The sequence below is a fragment of the Pinus tabuliformis genome, chromosome 8 (genome assembly GCF_031772625.1).
Source record: "Pinus tabuliformis cultivar Carrire ecotype Pingquan chromosome 8, CPIR1, whole genome shotgun sequence".
Classification (NCBI taxonomy): domain Eukaryota; kingdom Viridiplantae; phylum Streptophyta; class Pinopsida; order Pinales; family Pinaceae; genus Pinus; species Pinus tabuliformis.
In genome coordinates, this window is record NC_142294.1 from 695,420,700 (window position 1) to 695,441,226 (window position 20,527).

At 37.8% G+C, this 20,527-nt stretch overlaps 1 protein-coding gene across 2 annotated transcripts in view; it reads right to left on the reverse strand.

Annotated features, from left to right (window-relative positions):
* Window positions 1–5,247: 5,247 nt before the first annotated feature.
* Window positions 5,248–20,527, reverse strand: part of LOC149237515 (MLO-like protein 9) — a 67,790-nt gene continuing 52,510 nt past the window's right edge. Inside the window, exons 15-28 of one of the 2 annotated variants that reach the window (XM_089372669.1) lie at window positions 10,240–10,297; window positions 9,639–9,907; window positions 9,334–9,450; window positions 9,137–9,197; window positions 8,592–8,680; window positions 8,405–8,479; window positions 8,190–8,278; window positions 7,988–8,037; window positions 7,830–7,870; window positions 7,535–7,708; window positions 7,377–7,412; window positions 7,125–7,192; window positions 6,793–6,853; window positions 5,248–5,792 (exon numbers count right to left, since the gene is read on the reverse strand). In XM_089372669.1, the coding sequence (XP_089228795.1) occupies window positions 5,355–5,792; window positions 6,793–6,853; window positions 7,125–7,192; window positions 7,377–7,412; window positions 7,535–7,708; window positions 7,830–7,870; window positions 7,988–8,037; window positions 8,190–8,278; window positions 8,405–8,479; window positions 8,592–8,680; window positions 9,137–9,197; window positions 9,334–9,450; window positions 9,639–9,907; window positions 10,240–10,297 (1,626 nt within the window). In that variant the 3' untranslated portion in view covers window positions 5,248–5,354. The remainder of the gene's footprint in view (window positions 5,793–6,792; window positions 6,854–7,124; window positions 7,193–7,376; window positions 7,413–7,534; window positions 7,709–7,829; window positions 7,871–7,987; window positions 8,038–8,189; window positions 8,279–8,404; window positions 8,480–8,591; window positions 8,681–9,136; window positions 9,198–9,333; window positions 9,451–9,638; window positions 9,908–10,239; window positions 10,298–20,527) is intronic. The other variant, XM_089372670.1, reaches the window with a different exon arrangement.

Below are 20,527 nucleotides of genomic sequence, written 5' to 3' on the forward strand. Positions count from 1 at the left end.
ATTGCCAATTTCAAGAGGAATTCTCTGTTCCCTCTAATTACAAGCGCTCCACCCGCTCTTTGCACCAATTGCCTGCTTCGATAGATTTCCCTTTGGATGTGCTCAACGTAACTGATATTCCCCGGACTAAATGGGGACATCAGCAAATCTACATGCACCAGATCTGCTCTGAATCCTAACTGCTCTGTATCAGCTACTTTTTTTCCATTTACATAAAACATATCTGACACAGAAAGCAATAGGATGGCCATGAACAGAGCAAACCCCATGCGGATGTGAAATCTAATTGCCCTTCCATGGATTTTTAGCTATTCATATACTTCGGAATTGGAACCGTGTAGTGTAGGAGAACAAGCATAAAAGTAACATATATAAAATCTCATAGCAGCATAGAAGGATGTGTGTTTTAGCCAGTTGCAGAAAATATCCAGCTTTATCTCCCTTCGCATGGAGCACCACCAAACAACCAAGGAAATAGCAGCCGCTGTAGATTTTTATATGTGTTTTCCATCTTTGCCATTCTAAATTGCATACTATACAGCAAACTCGTTTTATTATTTTATGCGTGTTCATAGTTTGCATAGTAAATGCATACTACACAGTGAACATTGTTTCCTTTTTTATCCGTTCTCACTGTTTATTTATATATCTCTAAGATTTTCCTAAGGTGAATTTGTCCAAATTAGTAAACCTCAAGTACCATCCAATCCACAAGCTCTCTGTGATGACGCTACTGGAGCTGGGCTCTTTTGGAATATTTTTTGACCATGCTGCAAATCAGTTGCTCAACGTAACTGATATTCCCCGGACTAAATGGGGACATCAGCGAATCTACATGCATCAGATCTGCTCTAAATCCTAACTGCTCTGTATCAGCTACTTTTTTTCCATTTACATAAAACGTATCTGACACAGAAAGCAATAGGATGGCCATGAACAGAGCAGACCCCATGCGGATGTGAAATCTAAATTGCCCTTCCATGGATTTTTAGCTATTCATATACTTCGAAATTGAAACCGTGTAGTGCAGGAGAACAAGCATAAGAGTAACATATATAAAATCTCATAGCGGCATAGAAGGATGTGTGTTTTAGCCAATTGCAGAAAATATCCAGCTTTATCTCCCTTCGAATGGAGCACCACCAAACAACCAAGGAAGCAGCAGCCGCTGTAGATTTTTATATGCGTTTTCCATCTTTGCCATTCTAAATTGCATACAATACAGCAAACTCATTTTACTATTTTATGCGTGTTCATAGTTTGCATACTAAATGCATACTACACAGTAAACGATGTTTCCTTTTTTATCCATTCTCACTGTTTATTTCTATATCTCTGAGATTTTCCTAAGGCGAATTTGTCCAAATTAGTAAACCTCAAGTACCATCCAATCCACAAGCTCTCTGTGATGACGCTACTAGAGCTACACAGTAAACGATGTTTCCTTTTTTATCCATTCTCACTGTTTATTTCAATATCTCTGAGATTTTCCTAAGGCGAATTTGTCCAAATTAGTAAACCTCAAGTACCATCCAATCCACAAGCTCTCTGTGATGACGCTACTAGAGCTGGGCTCTTTTGGAATATTTTTTAACCATGTTGCAAATCAATTGTTGCCATTTATATGGTTCACACAATGTTCAGTGAAACTGGTGTGCACAGATGTTAAGTGGGGAGTAGAAAGGTGACGTAAAATCTGTGCACAGATGTCAAGCAGGACTATAGCCAGATGTCGAGCAGGAAACCATGCCAGATGTCAATAGGAAAATAAAAGTGTTGACCACTGTGTTGATGCATAAGAAGGCCTATCGGCCTAAACATAGATTTAATGCATTAAATTTTAATATTATTATATAATTTACCTAACATTACAGCATTACTCTGGTTTATCATGGGCTATAAACATATATTTAACGCATTTACATAACAATATACAATGACTCTGGTTTATCGTATTATTTCAAGTAATTTTTCTTCCCGGTTTATCATACTATTTGAAGTTTAATGGTAAGGGAAAAACATAGGGTTAATTCCAGGTCTTCCGTTACCTTGTATTAGTTGGCTTGGTGTAGGTAAATAGTGACATGGCAGTTATGGGTTACTTCAACGGGGCCAAGTGATTAATTAAGTAGAGTAGATAATTCATGTTATTTTAATTATTTTTATGTAAAATTTTGCGTAAAATAATAAATTATTTTTCCTCTTACGAATTTTATTATAATTATAATTTTTGTTTTAATAGTAAAATTTCAGATTTAAGATTATTTTTAAAATTATTCAAGTTTAAAATAAATTATATATTTATTTAAATTTTGAAAAAAAATTCTTATTATAAAAGATTATATATTTATAAGTCATTTGGTATTATTTTTTTAAGATAAAAGTTCCAAAAGTTGTGTTAAGCATTAGGTTATAATAATGTCACATAATAAACTATAATACTATTTTAGTCACAATCTAATTAATAAGATCATATCATTAGTTATTTTTTTAAATATATCAATAGTGTTGACTCTTTTCTAGTAAAGGTTCATTCAATATTTGGTATTTTGCTTTTCTTATTAATAAAAGTGTAACTATCAAACTTGGATAGTAGAAGGAGATTTGACATTTTGCTACTCCTATCAATAAAAGTGAAACTATCAAACTTGAATTGTATAAGGACAAAGAAAGATTTTGGCATTTTGCTTCTCTTATTAACAAAAGTGGAACTATCAAATTTGGATAGTACAAGGAGATTTGGCATTTTGCTTCTCCTATTAACAAAAGTGGAACCATCAAACTTGAATAATACAAGGACAAAGAAAGATTAAGTAGGTTTAATGAATGGCAAAAATGAAATTAAAAATTCAAATAATCATTATCTAATATATATTCTATTAGAAATAAGAGACTTCTTATTTAGTGATTGAGTTTTTCAAGATGATATTCCCAAATCTTTTTTTACTTCATTGTATCTTTGCACCTTTAGGGGCAATTGCTAGTTTTAAATTTAATGGAGGGGGCTTGACGGCAGGAACCATTGTCGACGTTGCCCTCTGATCTTTCATGCTCTAGTTTAGACGTCACCACAACTGCTATGGTTCATCATCGCTATGATTCTTTGCCTGTTCCCTGGTCATTTTTCGCAGCCATCGATGTTTCTATTGTGCCTTGTTGCGAAGGGAGTTAAGGGCGCTAGGGAGTGGCGAACCCTTTGTCGTCATTTTTTTCCCAGTCTCGAACATCTCTTTTTACTGCTATTGGCTGGTTACAAGGGGAGTTAAGGGGGTTGGGGTGTGACAGCTTCATGTTTGTCCTTTTTCCCAGTTTCGTGTCTCGTTTTAGTGTTGTAGTTGCGGTGGATGTTTGCAGGTGCAAGTTCGTTGTGGTTTTAAGACATTTTGGCCAGGTTTATCATGGTTGTTGTTGTCGTAGATGCTGCATTTTGTTTGTCGTCTGCCTGACTTTTTTTGCCACAGTTTCTGTGGAGTTTCTTGGGCTCACTGGGGGCCTATGCCCGAGTTTCATTTGCTGAGGGTTTCAACTTTGTTGTCCTTTTTAGGTTTTGTCGGGCCTGTGTGCTTGGCCTCTTCTCGGTGCTGCAGGGTCTGTGGGTTTTTTTTGGAGTTATCTAGGCAGTGTGTGCCCAAGTTTTTGTTTGAGATCCAATTAGTTTTTCTTGCTGAGGTTTCTGGTTTTTTCCCAATGCGCCCTTAGGGGCTTCTTGGCAGGCCTACGTGCTTTGCTCACTTGTTGGCCTTTTGGTCATTTTTATGATCCGTTGTGAGGCATTAAATGTTCATCCTAACTAATGTTTTTAACATAGCACGTTCCCATAAATAAATTTACAAGTTTCTTTTTTGGAAAAATTATTTTTAAATTTAAAATATATATATAATTTTTGCATTCATTTGAAATATATATATATATATATATATATATATACTTCTTTTTTTATTTTGATTTAGAGATATTATAATGTTTTGTAATTATAATAATCATAATTTAATTTTAAAATTATGGTTAAGTCAGTTATTAAATTGGTGTATGAGACTCTTTGGTTTGTGAAATAAAGTATCCTCCTTTTAAGTAAAATTTGGTTACAAAAGTCTATAAAAATGTAAATGTTTTTCATTTTAAATTAAAACATATAACCTCTCAAAAAAATACATATTCTTAAATTACTCATATTTTTATTTTGATAAATAATTAATTATCAATTTACTTTATAAAATAGAAATTAATTAATTATATAAATTTAATTCCCATCAAAATATTATAAAGAAAAACTGAGAATGGAAATTAATGGTAAAAAACATCCAAACTGGATTTAGTTTTCACAACCTATATAATTTACCTAACCGTACACAGTGACTGTTTTCCCATTCAAGCCTATAGTTTTGTTAAAACAGTTTATCATATTATTTCAGATAATTGTTTTTCAAATTATGGGAAACCTAGGCTGGAATTATAGGTTAAGCTAGGTCAAGTTTGGATGTTTATAGATAATTTAATTCTTCTGTTAAAAAAAAATTCTATAAAATTTGAATTTGAAACTTAAATCAGACAAACCAATTAATCTGCACTTTATAAATTATTTCGAAAAACATATATTTAATAAACCAACCAATTAACCTGCACCTTATAAATTATTTTGAAAAACATATATTTTATAAAAAAAATATTAATATATAACCACTTAAAAACCTGTGTTTGTAGCACTTAAAAACCTGTGAGTAGGCACACAGTACAGTAAAGCAGATACATAAACTGGGCAAGAGTCAGCACAAATCCATCCCCAGTCGGGGTCAATCACTACCCATCAGCACTGAGTTCTAGGTCATGAAGAACCTGCCCGTAACCATCGTTATGAGGTTGGGGTTCCGGAGGCTTTTCATCTGACTCCTGGTATAATCGGCTGCCGACCGCCATTACCAGGTTGAAACTCCAGAGACTTTCAGATCCTGTGATGGTAAGATCCCGTGATGGTAAGAGCAAGTTTAAGGAATATGTCATTCTGCTTCATCCGTAGCAGGGCCTGCTGTGTTGTCTTTCCCAATACTTTCCCATAGAGTTCGATGGCAAGGCTTTCCATCATGGCACTGGTGCTAGCTGAATTTGACAGAATGGAGAGGAGAAGAAGCAAGTGACTCCTCCTTTAAAAATATTTGAACAGTTGATTTTAGTGAAAGCTATTTTTTCAATGAAAAGAAATGTAGGTAGAATGTGCAGATGCCTTTTTGGTTCCCTATTTGTTATGGGGCCACTTCTCTCTGCGGCTTAAATGAAGATAAACTTTACCATGGAAGATAAGTCAAATTTAGATATAAATTGGCTTTGAACCAGGCTTTTGTATGATGTGGATGGAACATTTATATTCTGGGAAAAGAAAATTTGTCATCATTTGTGTGTGCATATTTTGAACTGGGATATTCTGTAGTCTCTATATCCTCAAGGGCCTCGGTAACCAAAACAGGTTGATTATGCTGGGGAGGATAAGAAGAAGATGCATCAATTTCCGAATCTGATGCGCTGGATTCTGAGTGGTCATATCTCTCAGAGGCATCTGCAGTTTCCATGTCTCCTGCTGTTTTGTATCTTCGGAGCAAATGCAATGGAGAAGATCCATGGATTGGAGTTGTTTCTCCACTTTGAAATCCTGAAACAAAGGTTGATCTCCTTGTGAAAAGAGGGGAAGAATGCTTTGACTTTTCATCTCGTTTTGTTTTTTTCTTAGCATTTTGCTGCCATCTGTTCAAAGCATTGGCTGTCTGTTCTTCAAATATTGCCTTCTTCATGTGAGATCCCATCTGCATAAAAATATCCCATCATATTTAAGAGCACTTTCCTTCATACATGATACTTAACCAGAACAGAGTGTTTTTGAACAATCCAAAAGTTCACTAAAACATTTGTACATACTGGAAAAACAAAATTTGCCCCAAAAATGGATGTTCTCTATCTATCAACAAACAGGGTAAAATGGATGTTCTCTATCTATCAACAAACAGGGTTATATCAAGAAATAAAATTAAAATGATTTAAAGAAAAATCATCATTTCTATTTCTCTGCTTTTCTGAAGGCTCCACACTGCAAAAAAATTTAATTGAACAAACAAAAGGAAGCATGTTTTAGAGTGGTCATACTTTTCATTCGAAAATCCTCTGAGGCTTTACCTGAAGCTCTCAATAGAGAGATAACTGTTGTACAGAAAAGAAAAAGTAAACTCCACTGTTTTCTATCTCCTGATAAATTTGTATACTATGAGTTTAACTATTTTTTAAACGAGGTCATTTTTTAACCGTTTCACCGAAATCTGATAACACAATTTTTGGTGAGATCACAATGTTTCATTGTTTAAATTGTATTTTTGAGTATAAAAATGGATTCAATGTCCTGAAAAATCCCTTAAACATTTGGATTGTGCAAATTCAACAACTTAAAGCTAAAATTTCCTCTATTTCTAATCAGAAACTATGGTTTTAACAATTTCTACTCAGATTTTGGGCAAAATCAACCCAAAAAAAATCAAAAGTGGTCTCATTAAACAACTATATTAATGCATTATCAAGTGACACCTTATATCTAATTTTATCAGTACAAGTAAGATATTTTAATTTAATATCACAATATAGGGTTTGATTAATCTATTTCTGTACAAAATAAACCAGATGAATACACTAAGTGAATACTTGGACGATGTAATTCTCCTTTTTTGTAATTATATAAGCCAGCATTTTCTCAAGTTCAATCGATCCTGTCAAACACCTAAACTGATTGTATTTTCAATGAACATGGAGTAGACTGACCTGTGTCACAAGGGCATAAAGTGGAAGTGTGATGTAACTACATAGAAACTGCACAGCAACCCTAGACAAACACAAGCAACCCAAGGTAATCCTTATCAGATGCATAATAAGGTCATTCTCAATATTCTCCTTACACACATTAAAGCTGCAAAACAATCAACTAGTGCTAAGGCAAAGAAGAGATAATGATATTAAATAAATAAAAAACAAATAGTTAAAATGATGAAGTTTGCTTGGAAGTTAGAATGTCCTTTACAGGTAAGGAAAGATAAATTTCCTTCCTACCCAAAAAAATATAAATTAGCACACTAGCCTATATGTTGCATACTTACCCCGTGATAACTCTTACTATGATGAAAGTAAACCTCTCATGAAAACAAGATCTCAGGCCAAATTCGTACTGCAAGAATGAAGTCAAATTTAAATAAGGTGCACAGAGGGATCAGAATTGAAACTTTTTAGCTGTGTAAACTAAAATTGATTTAAAACATCTAGCACTGCAATATGTTACCATTGTTATAATAGTAAATTCAATGATTCTACATGCAAACGTTCATTCTTTACTAAAGGAACATAGTGCTTACCCATATCCACAAGAAGAAAGCAAGCTGGAAAGCATTCTGCAGAACATAAGGTAAGTTTGCTAACCATCAAACCATTGGCATTTCCATGAATATTCAGTAAACAGGATTCAGAAATAGAATTTGTCAATGAGGCATTGGTGTGAAAAGCATTTTGATACCTGGAACAGAGTGAAATGGATCGAGAAAAGAACAAGCTTAGGACGATTGAACCAAAAAAGTTCATCTGCTGGCTGCACTATGGGAGTTCCTTGAACTACAGCATGCCTCTCTTGAATTTCTAAGGCCATCTCTGTTATTATAACTTGTAGCTTTGTGCCGACCAACAAAACCGTCTGCGCATTTTCAAGATCGAATGGCAATAAGCCCGAAGAATTCAATCAAGAAACTTTCCAGGGCATTAACTCACATAATCAATAAGACAATCCTATTAGTCTAAGACTTTTGTTTACTTACAGCTACGGGAACAAAAGAGAGCCAAAAGTACGCATACCATCCTGCTCAGAGAAACACATCCAATCCAAAAGAAAATATTAATTGAACAGAAGCGAAAACTGCTTTATGAATATGCAAAATTATGTCTTTGGCGGGAGAGATGAGTCTTGAAGACTTACCATACACATTAAGAAGCAAAAAAATCACAGCAAAAGCCCACAAGGAAGGACTGCAGATAATGAATCAAAACGCCTCTGTTTAGGTAAAATTCAAGGGGATTTTCAAAACATTCTAAGAAGTTGACATAGCAAGGCCCAAGAAGGAAACCTAATATTATTTCTGAGGACAAAAGTTTTTGTGAACAGGGAAATCTTTACTAACCTGATTCCAACCACCCTCTTGAAGTCATCATCCAATGACCTCTTGATATATTTATGAAAATCGAACTTGCTATTTGGGGTCAAGTGAGCCTATACAGTTCCAATAAATAAATAAATAAAATTATAGTACTAGTCAGATTCCTTTACACAAATGATATGGGTGCTGATATAACAAAGATGAAATGGAAAAGATGATTTAAATTTATCCAGGCTTACAACAATGAAGCCATGGCGCAAGGTCAGGTAATCAACTTTTGTCACTGACGAAAAGAGTTGTCGAAAGAAGCATACCTGCAAATCCAGGGAAAATTAATGTTAAACCAGAACTGGATATTTCTCAGTTAACATGCCAAGATCAAACTCAGATATATCCATAGATCATTTGCAAGTATGAAATACTTACCATCCATTTCAGAATCGGTATTCGGCTCGATAGAGGCATATGACGCTTTACAAATGAGGTTTCTTGGGTTAATCTGAATCTTGCAGGATCTGTTTGGACCAATAAAGCAAGCAATTGCCTCAATATACAGTTTTCTTAACACGCTCAAAAAGTTACCCAACCCAAAAGATTCATTCTGGGTCCTTTCAATCTTTTATATTTAAAAACATTACTCAATCAGCCAGCTTAAATACATTTTTTTAATTAAACACGATTTTTTTGGAGAATCAGTAAATACAACTCTTTCATAAATATCATAAACAGGCCAGTTACAACTTACAACATGTTTCTAGAGACTTGAACACACATAATTGGGAAATAAACGGTTTACCAAACTACTTGAAATAAGACCAATTGGCCTATAACTAACACAGTATATCCCAATTAAAATTTGCAGGTTGCCAACCAGTTATTACTTTTCAACTTAAAGAGTCTCCAGAGAATGGAGTAAATAAGATTCCATAGCAACCCAGTTAAGGGAGAAGAAATAAAAAACTTCAACTCACCATTTGAAAACACATAATCCAGAGTTTGTGATTCCCTTTCCCACTCTTTCCAATGCCTCATCTAGGCATCAGGAGGACTTGTAGATCTCAGTATTAACAGAGGATATAAATGCATGCAGAGGTCAAAACAGTAAAACCCAAGGCAGAATTTAACTGAAAATTATTGGACAAAATAATTGATCTCCCCTTCCACCTACCTTTGCTCTTGCCAGTGCCACAGTTAAGATACTATATAACACATGGAGAACGGCCAGCATAAAGATGAAGATGTGGAGTTGATGCACGCCGCTTTGGGAAACCAGAGGATACTTACCCTGAATACAAAGCAGCACAGTTATCAAGTAAAATCCAACATAAAATAAATATTTGAAATTTGTATGGGAAGCTAATTTCAAGATGGTCTAAATCAACTCGATCTCGGCAGGAAAATCAATCAAAGAATCATAGGACCTCGATAAAGAAACCATGCGCATTAAGACTAAGAGAAGGGTTTGGCCTCTACATGTGCGGAGCTACAATGTTCGCTACCCTCAGAAGCAGCTAAGACGCGTCTCCATGGGACCTCCTGTTCAGTAGACATTGATTCCCATAGAATTTTTCGCATGCGCTCCTTTCCTTGGTCATTATCGCCTTCCACCTTTATATCGCTAGAATCATTTTCCTTCTTACATGGAAGCATAATATAAGCTATTTTTTTGGGTATACAAATCATAGAAATGGGTTTCTGTCCAACTGTAAGTAGAAGCGATATGAAACCCAGAAGCATCAACTCTGCAACCCAAAAAGACGATTTTCAAAAATATTTCCTCAGAGGACATATTCAGAAATTCTAGCCAGCAGATGCTAAAAGAAATCAGTGTAGTTGCCTGAAATTATAGGCTGAAATTCAATTTAGAAAATCCAAGACAAGCTACCAATGCAATCTAAGTAGATCAGTTAAATACATAAAACAGATATTGTCAAGTTCAACCCATGTAACCATTTTAGAAGGAGGTTCCATCTAAAACAGCATAAATTTGTTGTGCAAATTAGATTCAGAGTATTTGGGGGATAGACCACAAGAAGCAACATGGTGGGTATGAGTGGTTTCGATTATCCATTACCTGCTTTCAATTTTTCAAGCGCTTCATATAGAGCCTTTTTATTTCTTCTGGAGAGCCACTGTAAATATAATGACAGAAAAGGGCTTTATTAGTACAGATGCAAGCAGAATTCAAAAATTGTAATCCAGCAGATTTGTTTATCATGTCTTCCTCTATCAGCATCCCTTTCCTATAATAACCAAAGCAATAGTTCTACTTCTAATCACTGATGACATATGGAATATAAGCCATTCATATTGGGTTTTAAAAGTGTGCTTTGCTGGTGAATACAGAAGCCAAAATTTATAAAATTCCTACCAGTCAAAACAAACTGAATGCAGAACTGAACCGAAGTAAGATCAATTCAACTAAATTAAAAAGTGCACAGTTGAGACCTAAGCAAAACCTTACATTGCTAGCATAATGAATACCATGTTCAAGAAGTAAAGAGATGACCACAAACGCTAAACAAACAACTGCTACCGCCCAAGTAGGAGTTTGCTCTAGAGAACGATCATTGCCACTGTCACCTCCTGCCATATTCTTCTTACAGGACTGAGAATTGCTTCTAAATTCACCACAACCTTAAAAAGGAAATTTCAGCAGTTTAAAACAATTCCCAATCAGGGTTGATACTGTCAACCACAATATCGTCTTCTCAATTCCCAAATCCTGAATTCAAGCACAGGAACCCTCTCTGTGAATACAGACATGGTGAGGCTATCCTTTTAATAGTGTTGGTGTATGAAAGAAGACTACCTACCGTAGCTTTGAATTTTGTAAATAAAGAACTCAAGAATTGGTCAACTGTGGAGTCATTCCAGTCAATGCAATGGCGTGGGAAGGCCAAGTCATTCAATTTGTCAGTATAAACGTGAACCCAAGTCCATCAATCCATACCGACTCGTTTCAAAAACAAATATATTTTTACAGCCGAAGGGCAATGGCATTGAAGCTGACTGGTGTATGTAATACCCAATACCTTTGAATAATTTATGGGTCATAGTTGACATGTTTATAGGTGTGAGACCGTCTCAAACTGGTCTTTTCTAAATCATATTCTGATATACACATTTCTCCGTTGTTGTCTTTGTTTATATAACAGGAAGTCATCGATCCAAGGTGACCACACACTTCGGTTCAGAGCTAGACAATCTCATACACCTATTGTCATCTCATCTCAATCTCAATCTCTTTCTCATTGGCCACACCTGTTAAAGAAAAGTTGTTATATGAAACCGCCATTTTTGACACACAACACAGTGAATGTATTTTGCATACCGGTAGGATGTTCATACTGAAAGCAGACATCCTTCTTTAATATACAACACGATATCGGAACCAATAACAGTTTGAGCAGGTGAAATGGTTAAAATCATTTTTAAAATTGCAACTAATAAGGACTTGAGTAGGTATAATTTAGATTTTTATAAATTTTAATAGTCAAATCACTACATTAAAGTGGAGATATTGGTTTTTTTGGTTACACAAACAAAGAGTTTTGTATATTAATTTGGTGTTTGGCTTTGTGAAATTCTTGTTCCACAAACAAAGATCTCAGACACCAATTTAATATTTAGTTTGGTTAAATAACTTATTTCCCAAAAGAAAATCTAGTATACTATTTTGATATTTAACCTTTATATTAAAAATAAATTATTAATATTTTAAAAATCAATCACTTTCATCCAAAATTTAATAAAAATTCAAATTTTTACCCTTGATTTATTAGAAAAACTCTACAATTAGAACTGAGTAACTAGCCTTACAACAACCAAGTTTGAGTCAAATCTGTTGAACTTTGTCATATATTTTAATATTCAACTGTAAAAGCGGCTACACAAATTGGTATTAAAACATGCTAAAAAGGTAACCAATGAATATGTATAAAAAATAAGAGCGACTCTTCCTTCTTCTTCCTAGAACATACTTGTAGTAAATTGGTATTAAAACATGCTAAAGGGGTAACCAATGGATATGTATAAAAAATAAGAGCTACTCTTCCTTCTTCTTCCTAGAACATACTTGCAATATTCCTACGAGAAAAAGCACTATAGCAAATGGTTTTTATTTTAATAATTATGATAATTTTTAATTAATTATAGATATAATTAGATATAATTAATAATAGTTAATTTATAATGATAAATTATAAATTTGAATTTCAAAAATGTAATATCATTGGTCTTTAATACAATACAATTGCAAAATCACAATATAATTTGTCATTTCTTTAATATCAATTTCATAATTTATCTTAGTCACTCAACCAAGTCTAATTATGCCATTAAGGTACCCCTTTACCATGCTATTATACATGCCAAACACATGTTACTATATAATGTAGCATGTAACATGACTAGAACAATAATAATATTATGAATAACACATAAATACTTGAACGACATATATATATATATATATATATAGAGAGAGAGAGAGAGAGAGAGTAACTACAAATATAAGCATAACTAAACACTTATTTCTTTTTTGTTGAATATCACCAATTATATGTAGATCTGAGACTTTCCACATAGTAATGTTACTGCTCCAATATTCTCAACAGTTGGTCAGTCTATAGCCACGGTTGTAACATCCCCTATTTTGACCCTTACTTTTTGCAATGTCAAATGTAACCACAACACCAACATGGGAAAGCCACGTGATCCAAGATCTTTTGCTTATAAATGTATTAAAGAATTACATGCATAAGTTGTAGGTTAGACATATAAATTTAATGTGCACATGAGAGAAGAAGAGAAACACATAAAGCAGGAAAGAAGACAAGAAACTTGATAACGGAGTTCGTCCAATTTGTACTACGTCTTTGGGCCCTACTCGATCAATGGGGAGGCCTTCATTCATTAAGTGGCATGAGAAAGAAAAGTACAAGCATTAGTGACAAAAAAATAGTCTTATACCTCCATATTGAAAAATGGCCAAAAAATGTAGAACTCTGATGGGGAAATGAACAACATCATTGCGTTCGTGGAGTCGAGAAATGTTGAAACTATATAAAATTTGTCAAAATTTGACAAAGTGAAAATCTGATCCCTTAGAGAAATTGCTCAAATCATGGTTCCGCCCCTCTTTCTGCACTGCTCATGGTTCCGCCACCTGCAAAATATCATGCCTCAAATTACGTGCGCACTCCTCCCCCTTGGCACACTGAGCAAATAGGTTTAAATATGAAATCGTGGAAAGATTAAACAACAAATTAGTTGTGGCGCAGTGGCAAACTTGGAAAGTTGTTGATGAGGGGTTGGGGGATCAAATCCCACCCTTCCTCTTTTACCACATATATTAACAACATATTTTATTTGGGGGAGGGTCCGCTGGTCTTGTTAGCCCGCTGCCCCCATTTCTCGCTGGTTGTTGTTTTATGTGGGTGAGGTGGAGGGGCAACGGGGTTGACAGCCCACGCCCCCCACTAATATAGCTCTCGTTGCGTGGTTCCTGGGGTGTTGGGGTCATGGCCGCCCACCCCACATCATTTTTTAGGTGGGGCCATGGCTGTCCGCCCCCACTAATATTTTTATTTTTTTATTTTTTTAGTTATAAAACAACATGGCCATTTTCAAAAATCAGGATTTTGGATTGAAGGAGACATTTTAACGAGGCGACAATTTCATCCGGAATCCAGTCGAAGTTGGCCGGATTCCATCCACCAAAAAATTTCCAAATTGTGTCTCCATTAATCCTGCCTAGTCAGCGAAAGTCAATCAAAACTTTGACTGCCTCTATCTTCTTCATCTGGACTCGGATTGGAGTGTTGTTCGCACCGTTGGAATCAAGGCGACGAGCACTTCGATCTGATGTTAAGTTAATCGTCTTTTCACCACTTTGAATTTTGAGTCTTTTCCATGCCACTGGTGTCTGGTGATCCACCTGGATCAATCCTCCCAATTGAGGAGATTTTGGACCGCCAAAAGCTTTATCAGTCAATTGGCAAGTGAGGAAATTGTTCCCTCACTCTTTCTTTTTCCAGCCATTTTGCCTTGCTAGGGTGCATCCCCTTGAAACCAACTCCAAGGTATTCCACATCTCCTCGTCGTTAAGTCTTGGTTCTTCTATCAAGAATGATGTCTTCAGGTAACTCATCGAGATACTTTGGTGCAAAGTCATCAACTGTAGGAACTGTGCTCACCTCTTCAATGTCCATGATCAATGGTGGCTCATACAGCTTTAAGTTTTCCACATTCACTATGGAGTGCATTTGCATATATGTCGGCAAATCAAGACGAAAGGCATTATTTCCAATCTTCTCCAAGAAGGTGAATGGACCATACTGAATTGGTCGCAACTTCTTCCCTTCTCCCTTCATCTTGTCCTTGCTGATATGGAACCACACTTTTTCTCCCACTTGAAATTAATGATCGACTCGGTGTTTGTCATGTCGAGCCTTGTACCAGGCTTGACTTTTCTCCAACTGCTCATATACTGCTTGGTGAATCAACTGGATCCGCTGAATGAACCGTTGCGCTTTTTCCCTGTCATCACGTCCATTGGAGTCATCTTCCCTTCCAAAGACCATATCAAAAGGGTCTTTTGGCAGGTAGCCAAAACATGTCTTAAATGGTGAACGATGCGTAGATGAGTGCACTGCTCGGTTGTAGGAATGTTGAACATATGGAAGATGCTCATCCCACAACTTAGGATGTTTCCCACAATAGCCTCGCAACAAGTGTACCATGTTTCGGTTGACAACCTCTGTCTATCCGTCAATCTGTGGATGAAATGTCGTGCTTCTTTTCAACTTGGTGTCCATCATTTTCCACAAGTTGGTCCAAAACTCTCCGAGAAAGCGAGAGTCCTGGTCTGACACAATTGATGTGAGTAACCCAAAATGGACCCAAACATGCTTAAAGAAAAGATAGGCAGTCCGCTCTGCAGTGATCTGCTTTTTACAAGGCATTAAAATACACATCTTACTAAAACGATCAATGACGACATACAAATAGTTGTGACTTTTTCTAGACAAAGGCAAACCTCCTACAAAATCCATCGACACACTTTCCCATGGACGACTCGGAATAGGGAGTGGTGTGTAGAGCCCAATTTTTCTATTAGAGGGCTTTGAAACAGAACACATCACACATCCCTTTACATAGCAAGTCACAATGTTCTTCATATGAGGCCAAAAACAAAACCTTTGTACATGACACAAAGTTTTTTCAACACCAAAATGACCAGACACAAGGGAGGTGTGGGCCTCCTGAATTACATGTACCCTTTCTCCTGTGGGTATGCACAATTTGCTAAGGTGATACAATAGTTTCCCCTACAAGTGATAATTGCCCACCTATGAACCATGGGTTACTTTTGCATAAATCTCCTTAAAGTCATCATTATAAGAATATTGTTCAGCATAACTTTCAAAAGATAATGAAGCATTATGCAAAATAACAGAAGTAGAAATAGGAGGGCGAGATAGCATATTAGCCACTTTGTTGCTAGTGCCCTTCTTATACTTTATTACCAGATGAAACTACTGAAGAAAACCCATCCACCTAAAATGACGAGATTGTTGCAACTTGGTTTGTGACTGAAGATACTGCAAGGGCTGATGATCTGTATGGATGATGGTCTCCTTGTCGATCAGGTAGTGTTTTCACTTTTTCACACTCTGAACCAAGGCATATAAATCCTTGTCATAAGTGGGATAGTTTATCACAGCCTGATAGAACTTCTCTGAATGGTAACATATTGACTTCTTTTGCTGCATCAGTACAGCTCCCATGGCATATCCGTTGGCGTCTGTCTCGATCTCGAATGGCTGTTGGAGATCTGGTAAGGCCAAGACCGATGCGATGCTGATCTTTTCTTTCAATGTTTCAAAAGACTATGTTGAGATTGCAACAAGATGATGGAGCTTAGTGAAAAGAGTCGCCTTCACTAAGTGGGCCCGCAGGCTATTTTTGGCGCAAGTCTATTTTTAGACATATGGATCATGTCTATGTTTATGGATGATTGATCAAGTTGGGAAAAATAGATGGACTTCTATTTTTGATGAAAGTGTGAGTGATCAAGTCTATTTTTAGACTGGCTGTCAAAAATAGAAAAGTCAAATATTATTATCTCACAATAATATTTGGACTATAAACTTAATCTTATTCTCTTGGAGCACTTCAGTTTGAGCTACGGAAGTGGCACATGCAGCTGTCAGAAGGAAATTCGTTTTTCTTATGAGTCAGTTGAGTTGTTGCATGCATGACTTCAGTTAGAACTCAAGTGAGTTGAGTTTAGTGGACTGGAGGTACAGTTGATGGAGTTGTGTTCAGTTTAACTTAGTTAAACTGGTTGTAGTTAGTCTAACTGCAGATAGACTAATGATGAGTTGTTAAACTAATTATTAACTCATAATACAACTAAAGAATACATCAGTTAACTCAGTTTCATGTCAGTGCATGTTCAGTTCAACAGGGACAGGTGGTAGAGAATCAGATTGCTATCAGTTGTGACTATAGTTGTGCACCAGATCTTGCACAATCAAAGGATTGAGTATGCCAATGAGTTTTCTCACGTATTTGGCCCGCATTTTAGCCTTTGCTCACGTCCACAAAGAGTGAGTGACTATTTTGCAGGTGAAAATCGAGTTTGGGAAGCAATTCTCATCAGTTCTTGAGCAGGTATTGAGCAGTGGAGGCAGGCAAGCAGTGGAAGAGATTTGGAGATCAGATCTGAGCTGTATTGTGTGTAACAGAGGTGGAGATACTTGTGAGAAGTATTATGCTGTGTAATGTTACATGACTCAATCATTAATATACAGATAGTGTGGGGTTTTTAGCGAGATGCTTTCCCCAGGATACATATTGTGTTAATGTGTGAATGCTCTTGATGTTTTATTGTTATTTATGCTGCTATATATTGATGATCAACGTAGAGGAGCTTATGTATTGTGTATGTTTTCCGCATTAGTACATGATCAGGATAATCTCCATTGAATATGTGTTAAATTATTCAAAATTTCTACATGGTATCAGAGCAGCTTGATTTGTAGAAGAGATTTTTACAGGATATCAAGCGAGGATTGATCGGAAGCAGTTGAGTTGGTTGCTGGTGGAATTCGAATTTGCAGCAGTGTTTTCTTGGTGACAACGCAGCAATGTCTTTCAACGGATTGCGATTGGAGTATGCTCTTGAGGGCAGCTCAAACTATATTGCATGGAAGGACAGGATGGAGGCAGTATTGGATGATAACGGGCTAAAGGAATTCATAGATACGGATATCCCAAAGCCTACTGATGCTACTCAAGCTGATGCTTGGCAAAAGAAGATCGCAAAATGTCGAAGAATTCTGTTGGAGGGCGTGAAGGATCACATTGTGTCCAGCCTCCATGGAAAGGCTACTCCATATTTGATGTGGAAATCATTAACAGAATTATTCCAAAGCAAGAGTGATCAGAGGAAGCTGGCACTCAAAGATAAACTCAGAAACATCAAATGCGAGAAGGGAGACAGTATTCCCAAGTATCTCACGAAGTTCACTCAGTGTCGAGATGAGCTGGGAAGTGTGGGGGTTACTGTCGATGATGAGGACTTGGTGAGCTTGGCTCTCCTTGGTCTTCCGAAGAGTTGGCATTCCTATCAGGACTCTGTCAATGGTCGGGAGAAGTTGCCAGGATGGGAAAGACTATGGTCAGATCTTGTGCAGGAGGAGATCAGGCGGAGTACCAGGGACGGATCTTCGTCAAAGGGAGCTGATGAAGAGAATTGTGCTTTGGCTGCCAAAGCAAAGAAAGGGAAGAGCAAGAAAGCTTCTCAGTCTGGTGCGAAAGGCAAGAAGCAGGATATGTCCAAGGTGAAGTGTTTTCACTGTCACCAGCATGGACACTATGCCACAAATTGTCCGCTGAAGAAGAAGAACAAGCAAGCTGCTGGATCTGCAAGGGGAGAGGCTTTAGCTTCTCAGTTTGAGCTTGATTTTTCATTGATCGCATGCTTGGTTTCAAGTGTGATGGGATCAGTGTGGTTTCTGGACAGTGGTGCGTCTTTTCACATGACGGGAGATAGAGATTTGTTCTCTGATCTGGAGGACAAAGATCTTGGAGTGCACATCGAGATGGGCGATGATGGTAGATACAGTGCGACCGGTATCGGTACCATTTCCTTTGAGAGGGAGTCTGGTAAACCCTTTGTATTGAAGGAAGTCATGCATGTTCCAGGATTGAAGAAGAATCTCATCTCAGTGGCGATGTTAGAAGACAAGGGGTATGATGTTGTTTTCAGCGAGGGAAAGGCCTTCCTGCGCAGCAAGACAACTGGTGAGACCCGGAAGATAGGGGTTCGAGTGAGGAACCTTTATCAGTTGCATGTAGATGGGTGCGCAGCAATGGCAGGCAAGGCAGAAGGATTGGTGAGCCGGGATGATGGCGAGTTGTGGCACAGGAGATTGGGTCACCTTCACCATGGAGCCTTGAAGATACTGCAGCAGATAACTACAGGGCTTCCTAAAGGCACACTTGCGCAGTTAGATCAGTGCAAGGGGTGTACTTTGGGGAAGTTTGTGAAAGCCACCTTTCACGAGAAGGATAGTCGTGCCACGACGATCCTTGAGAGAATTCACACAGACGTGTGTGGACCTTTCTCAGTTGCTTCGACAGCAAAACACAGGTATTATGTGATTTTTGTTGATGATTTCTCTCATAAGTGCTGGATCTTCTTCATGCAGAAGAAGAGCGAGACATATTCAAAGTTCTGTGAATTCAAAGCACTGGTCGAGAAGGAGTCGGGGAAGAAGGTGAAGGCTCTTAGGAGCGATAATGGTGGTGAATACATCTCGGACGAGTTCAAGGATTTCTGCAAGGCAGAAGGGATTCGTAGAGAGCTCATAGCTCCCCATAACCCACAACAGAACGGGGTAGCTGAGCGGAAGAACAGAACGATTGTGGGTGTTGCACGGGCAATGTTGCATGATCAGGGCCTACCCCTTCACTTGTGGGCGGAAGCATGCAATACAACAGTTTATGTGCAGAACCGTTGTCCTCATAGGATACTTGGCATGAGTACACCCGAGGAGGCTTATTCTGGTAAGAAGCCTGATCTTTCTCATTTGAGGATTTTTGGTGCTAACGATTACATGCATGTGACGAAGGATGCCAGAAAGAAGTTGGAGCCGACTGCAGAGGTTGGGATATTTGTGGGGTACACTGATACGCCCCACAACTATCGTGTGTATTTGCCAGACAGTGGTAAAACTGTTGTGCGACGGGATATAAAATTTCAGGAGGAGAAAGCCATGAAGTGTTCGCTTGAGAGGGAGCTACACTTGCATGCAGATGAGGAGCTATTAGTTCCTAAGGATGAGCTTCAGGACGTGGATCAGCCACAAGACGAGGTTCATGGAGTGGAAGAGACCACTCATGCAGCGCCAACCATCAGAGGGCGAAAGCGCTTGACAGAAGCTGAGCGACTGGCTCAAGATGCAGAGAAAGTTGTAGGACCACCTACAGCCCAACACAGGCAGAGACAGTCACCTGATCGGTACACTGGATACATGGCTCTTATGAGCAAGTGTGTTGTGACTGAGCCATCCTCTTTCGAGGAAGCTGTGGAGGATCCCGCATGGGTAGACGCCATGGTGGAAGAGTATGATTCTATTGTCAGAAACAGTGCATGGGAGATTGTTCCTAGACCGGAAGGGAAATCAGTGGTAGGTTCGAGATGGATCTACAAAGTTAAGCAGGCAGCTGACGGGAGTGTGGAGAAGTACAAGGCAAGATTTGTTGCCCGAGGCTTTTCACAAATTGAGGGGATCGATTATGAGGAGACCTTGGCACCTGTCGCAAGGTATTCTTCCATACGGACGATTCTTGCTCTCTCAGCGCAGATGGGATGGCACATTCATCAGATGGATGTGAAGACTGCGTTCCTCAACGGAGTCATTGAGGAGGAGGTGTACATTGAGCAACCCGAAGGCTTTGAAGTCTTCAGCAGCGAGTCGCATGTGTGCAGGCTCAAGAGAGTGCTGTATGGGTTGAAGCAAGCACCACGTGCTTGGTACACACGGATAGACAGCTATTTCACAGGACTTGGATTCTCCAAGAGCGAGGCGGATCCGAACCTATACCAGATTGTGGTGGAGGGTAAGTTGCTTATCATTGTACTGTATGTTGATGATTTGATTCTAACGGGTGATGAGCTGTTGATACTGTCATGCAAGAAGGATCTTGCTACAGAGTTTGAGATGAAGGATTTGGGCCTCCTTCACTATTTCCTAGGATTGGAAATATGGCAGCGCAGTGGTGGACTGTTTGTTTCTCAGGGCAAGTATGCTCGGGAGATACTGGAGAAGTTCAACATGCATGGC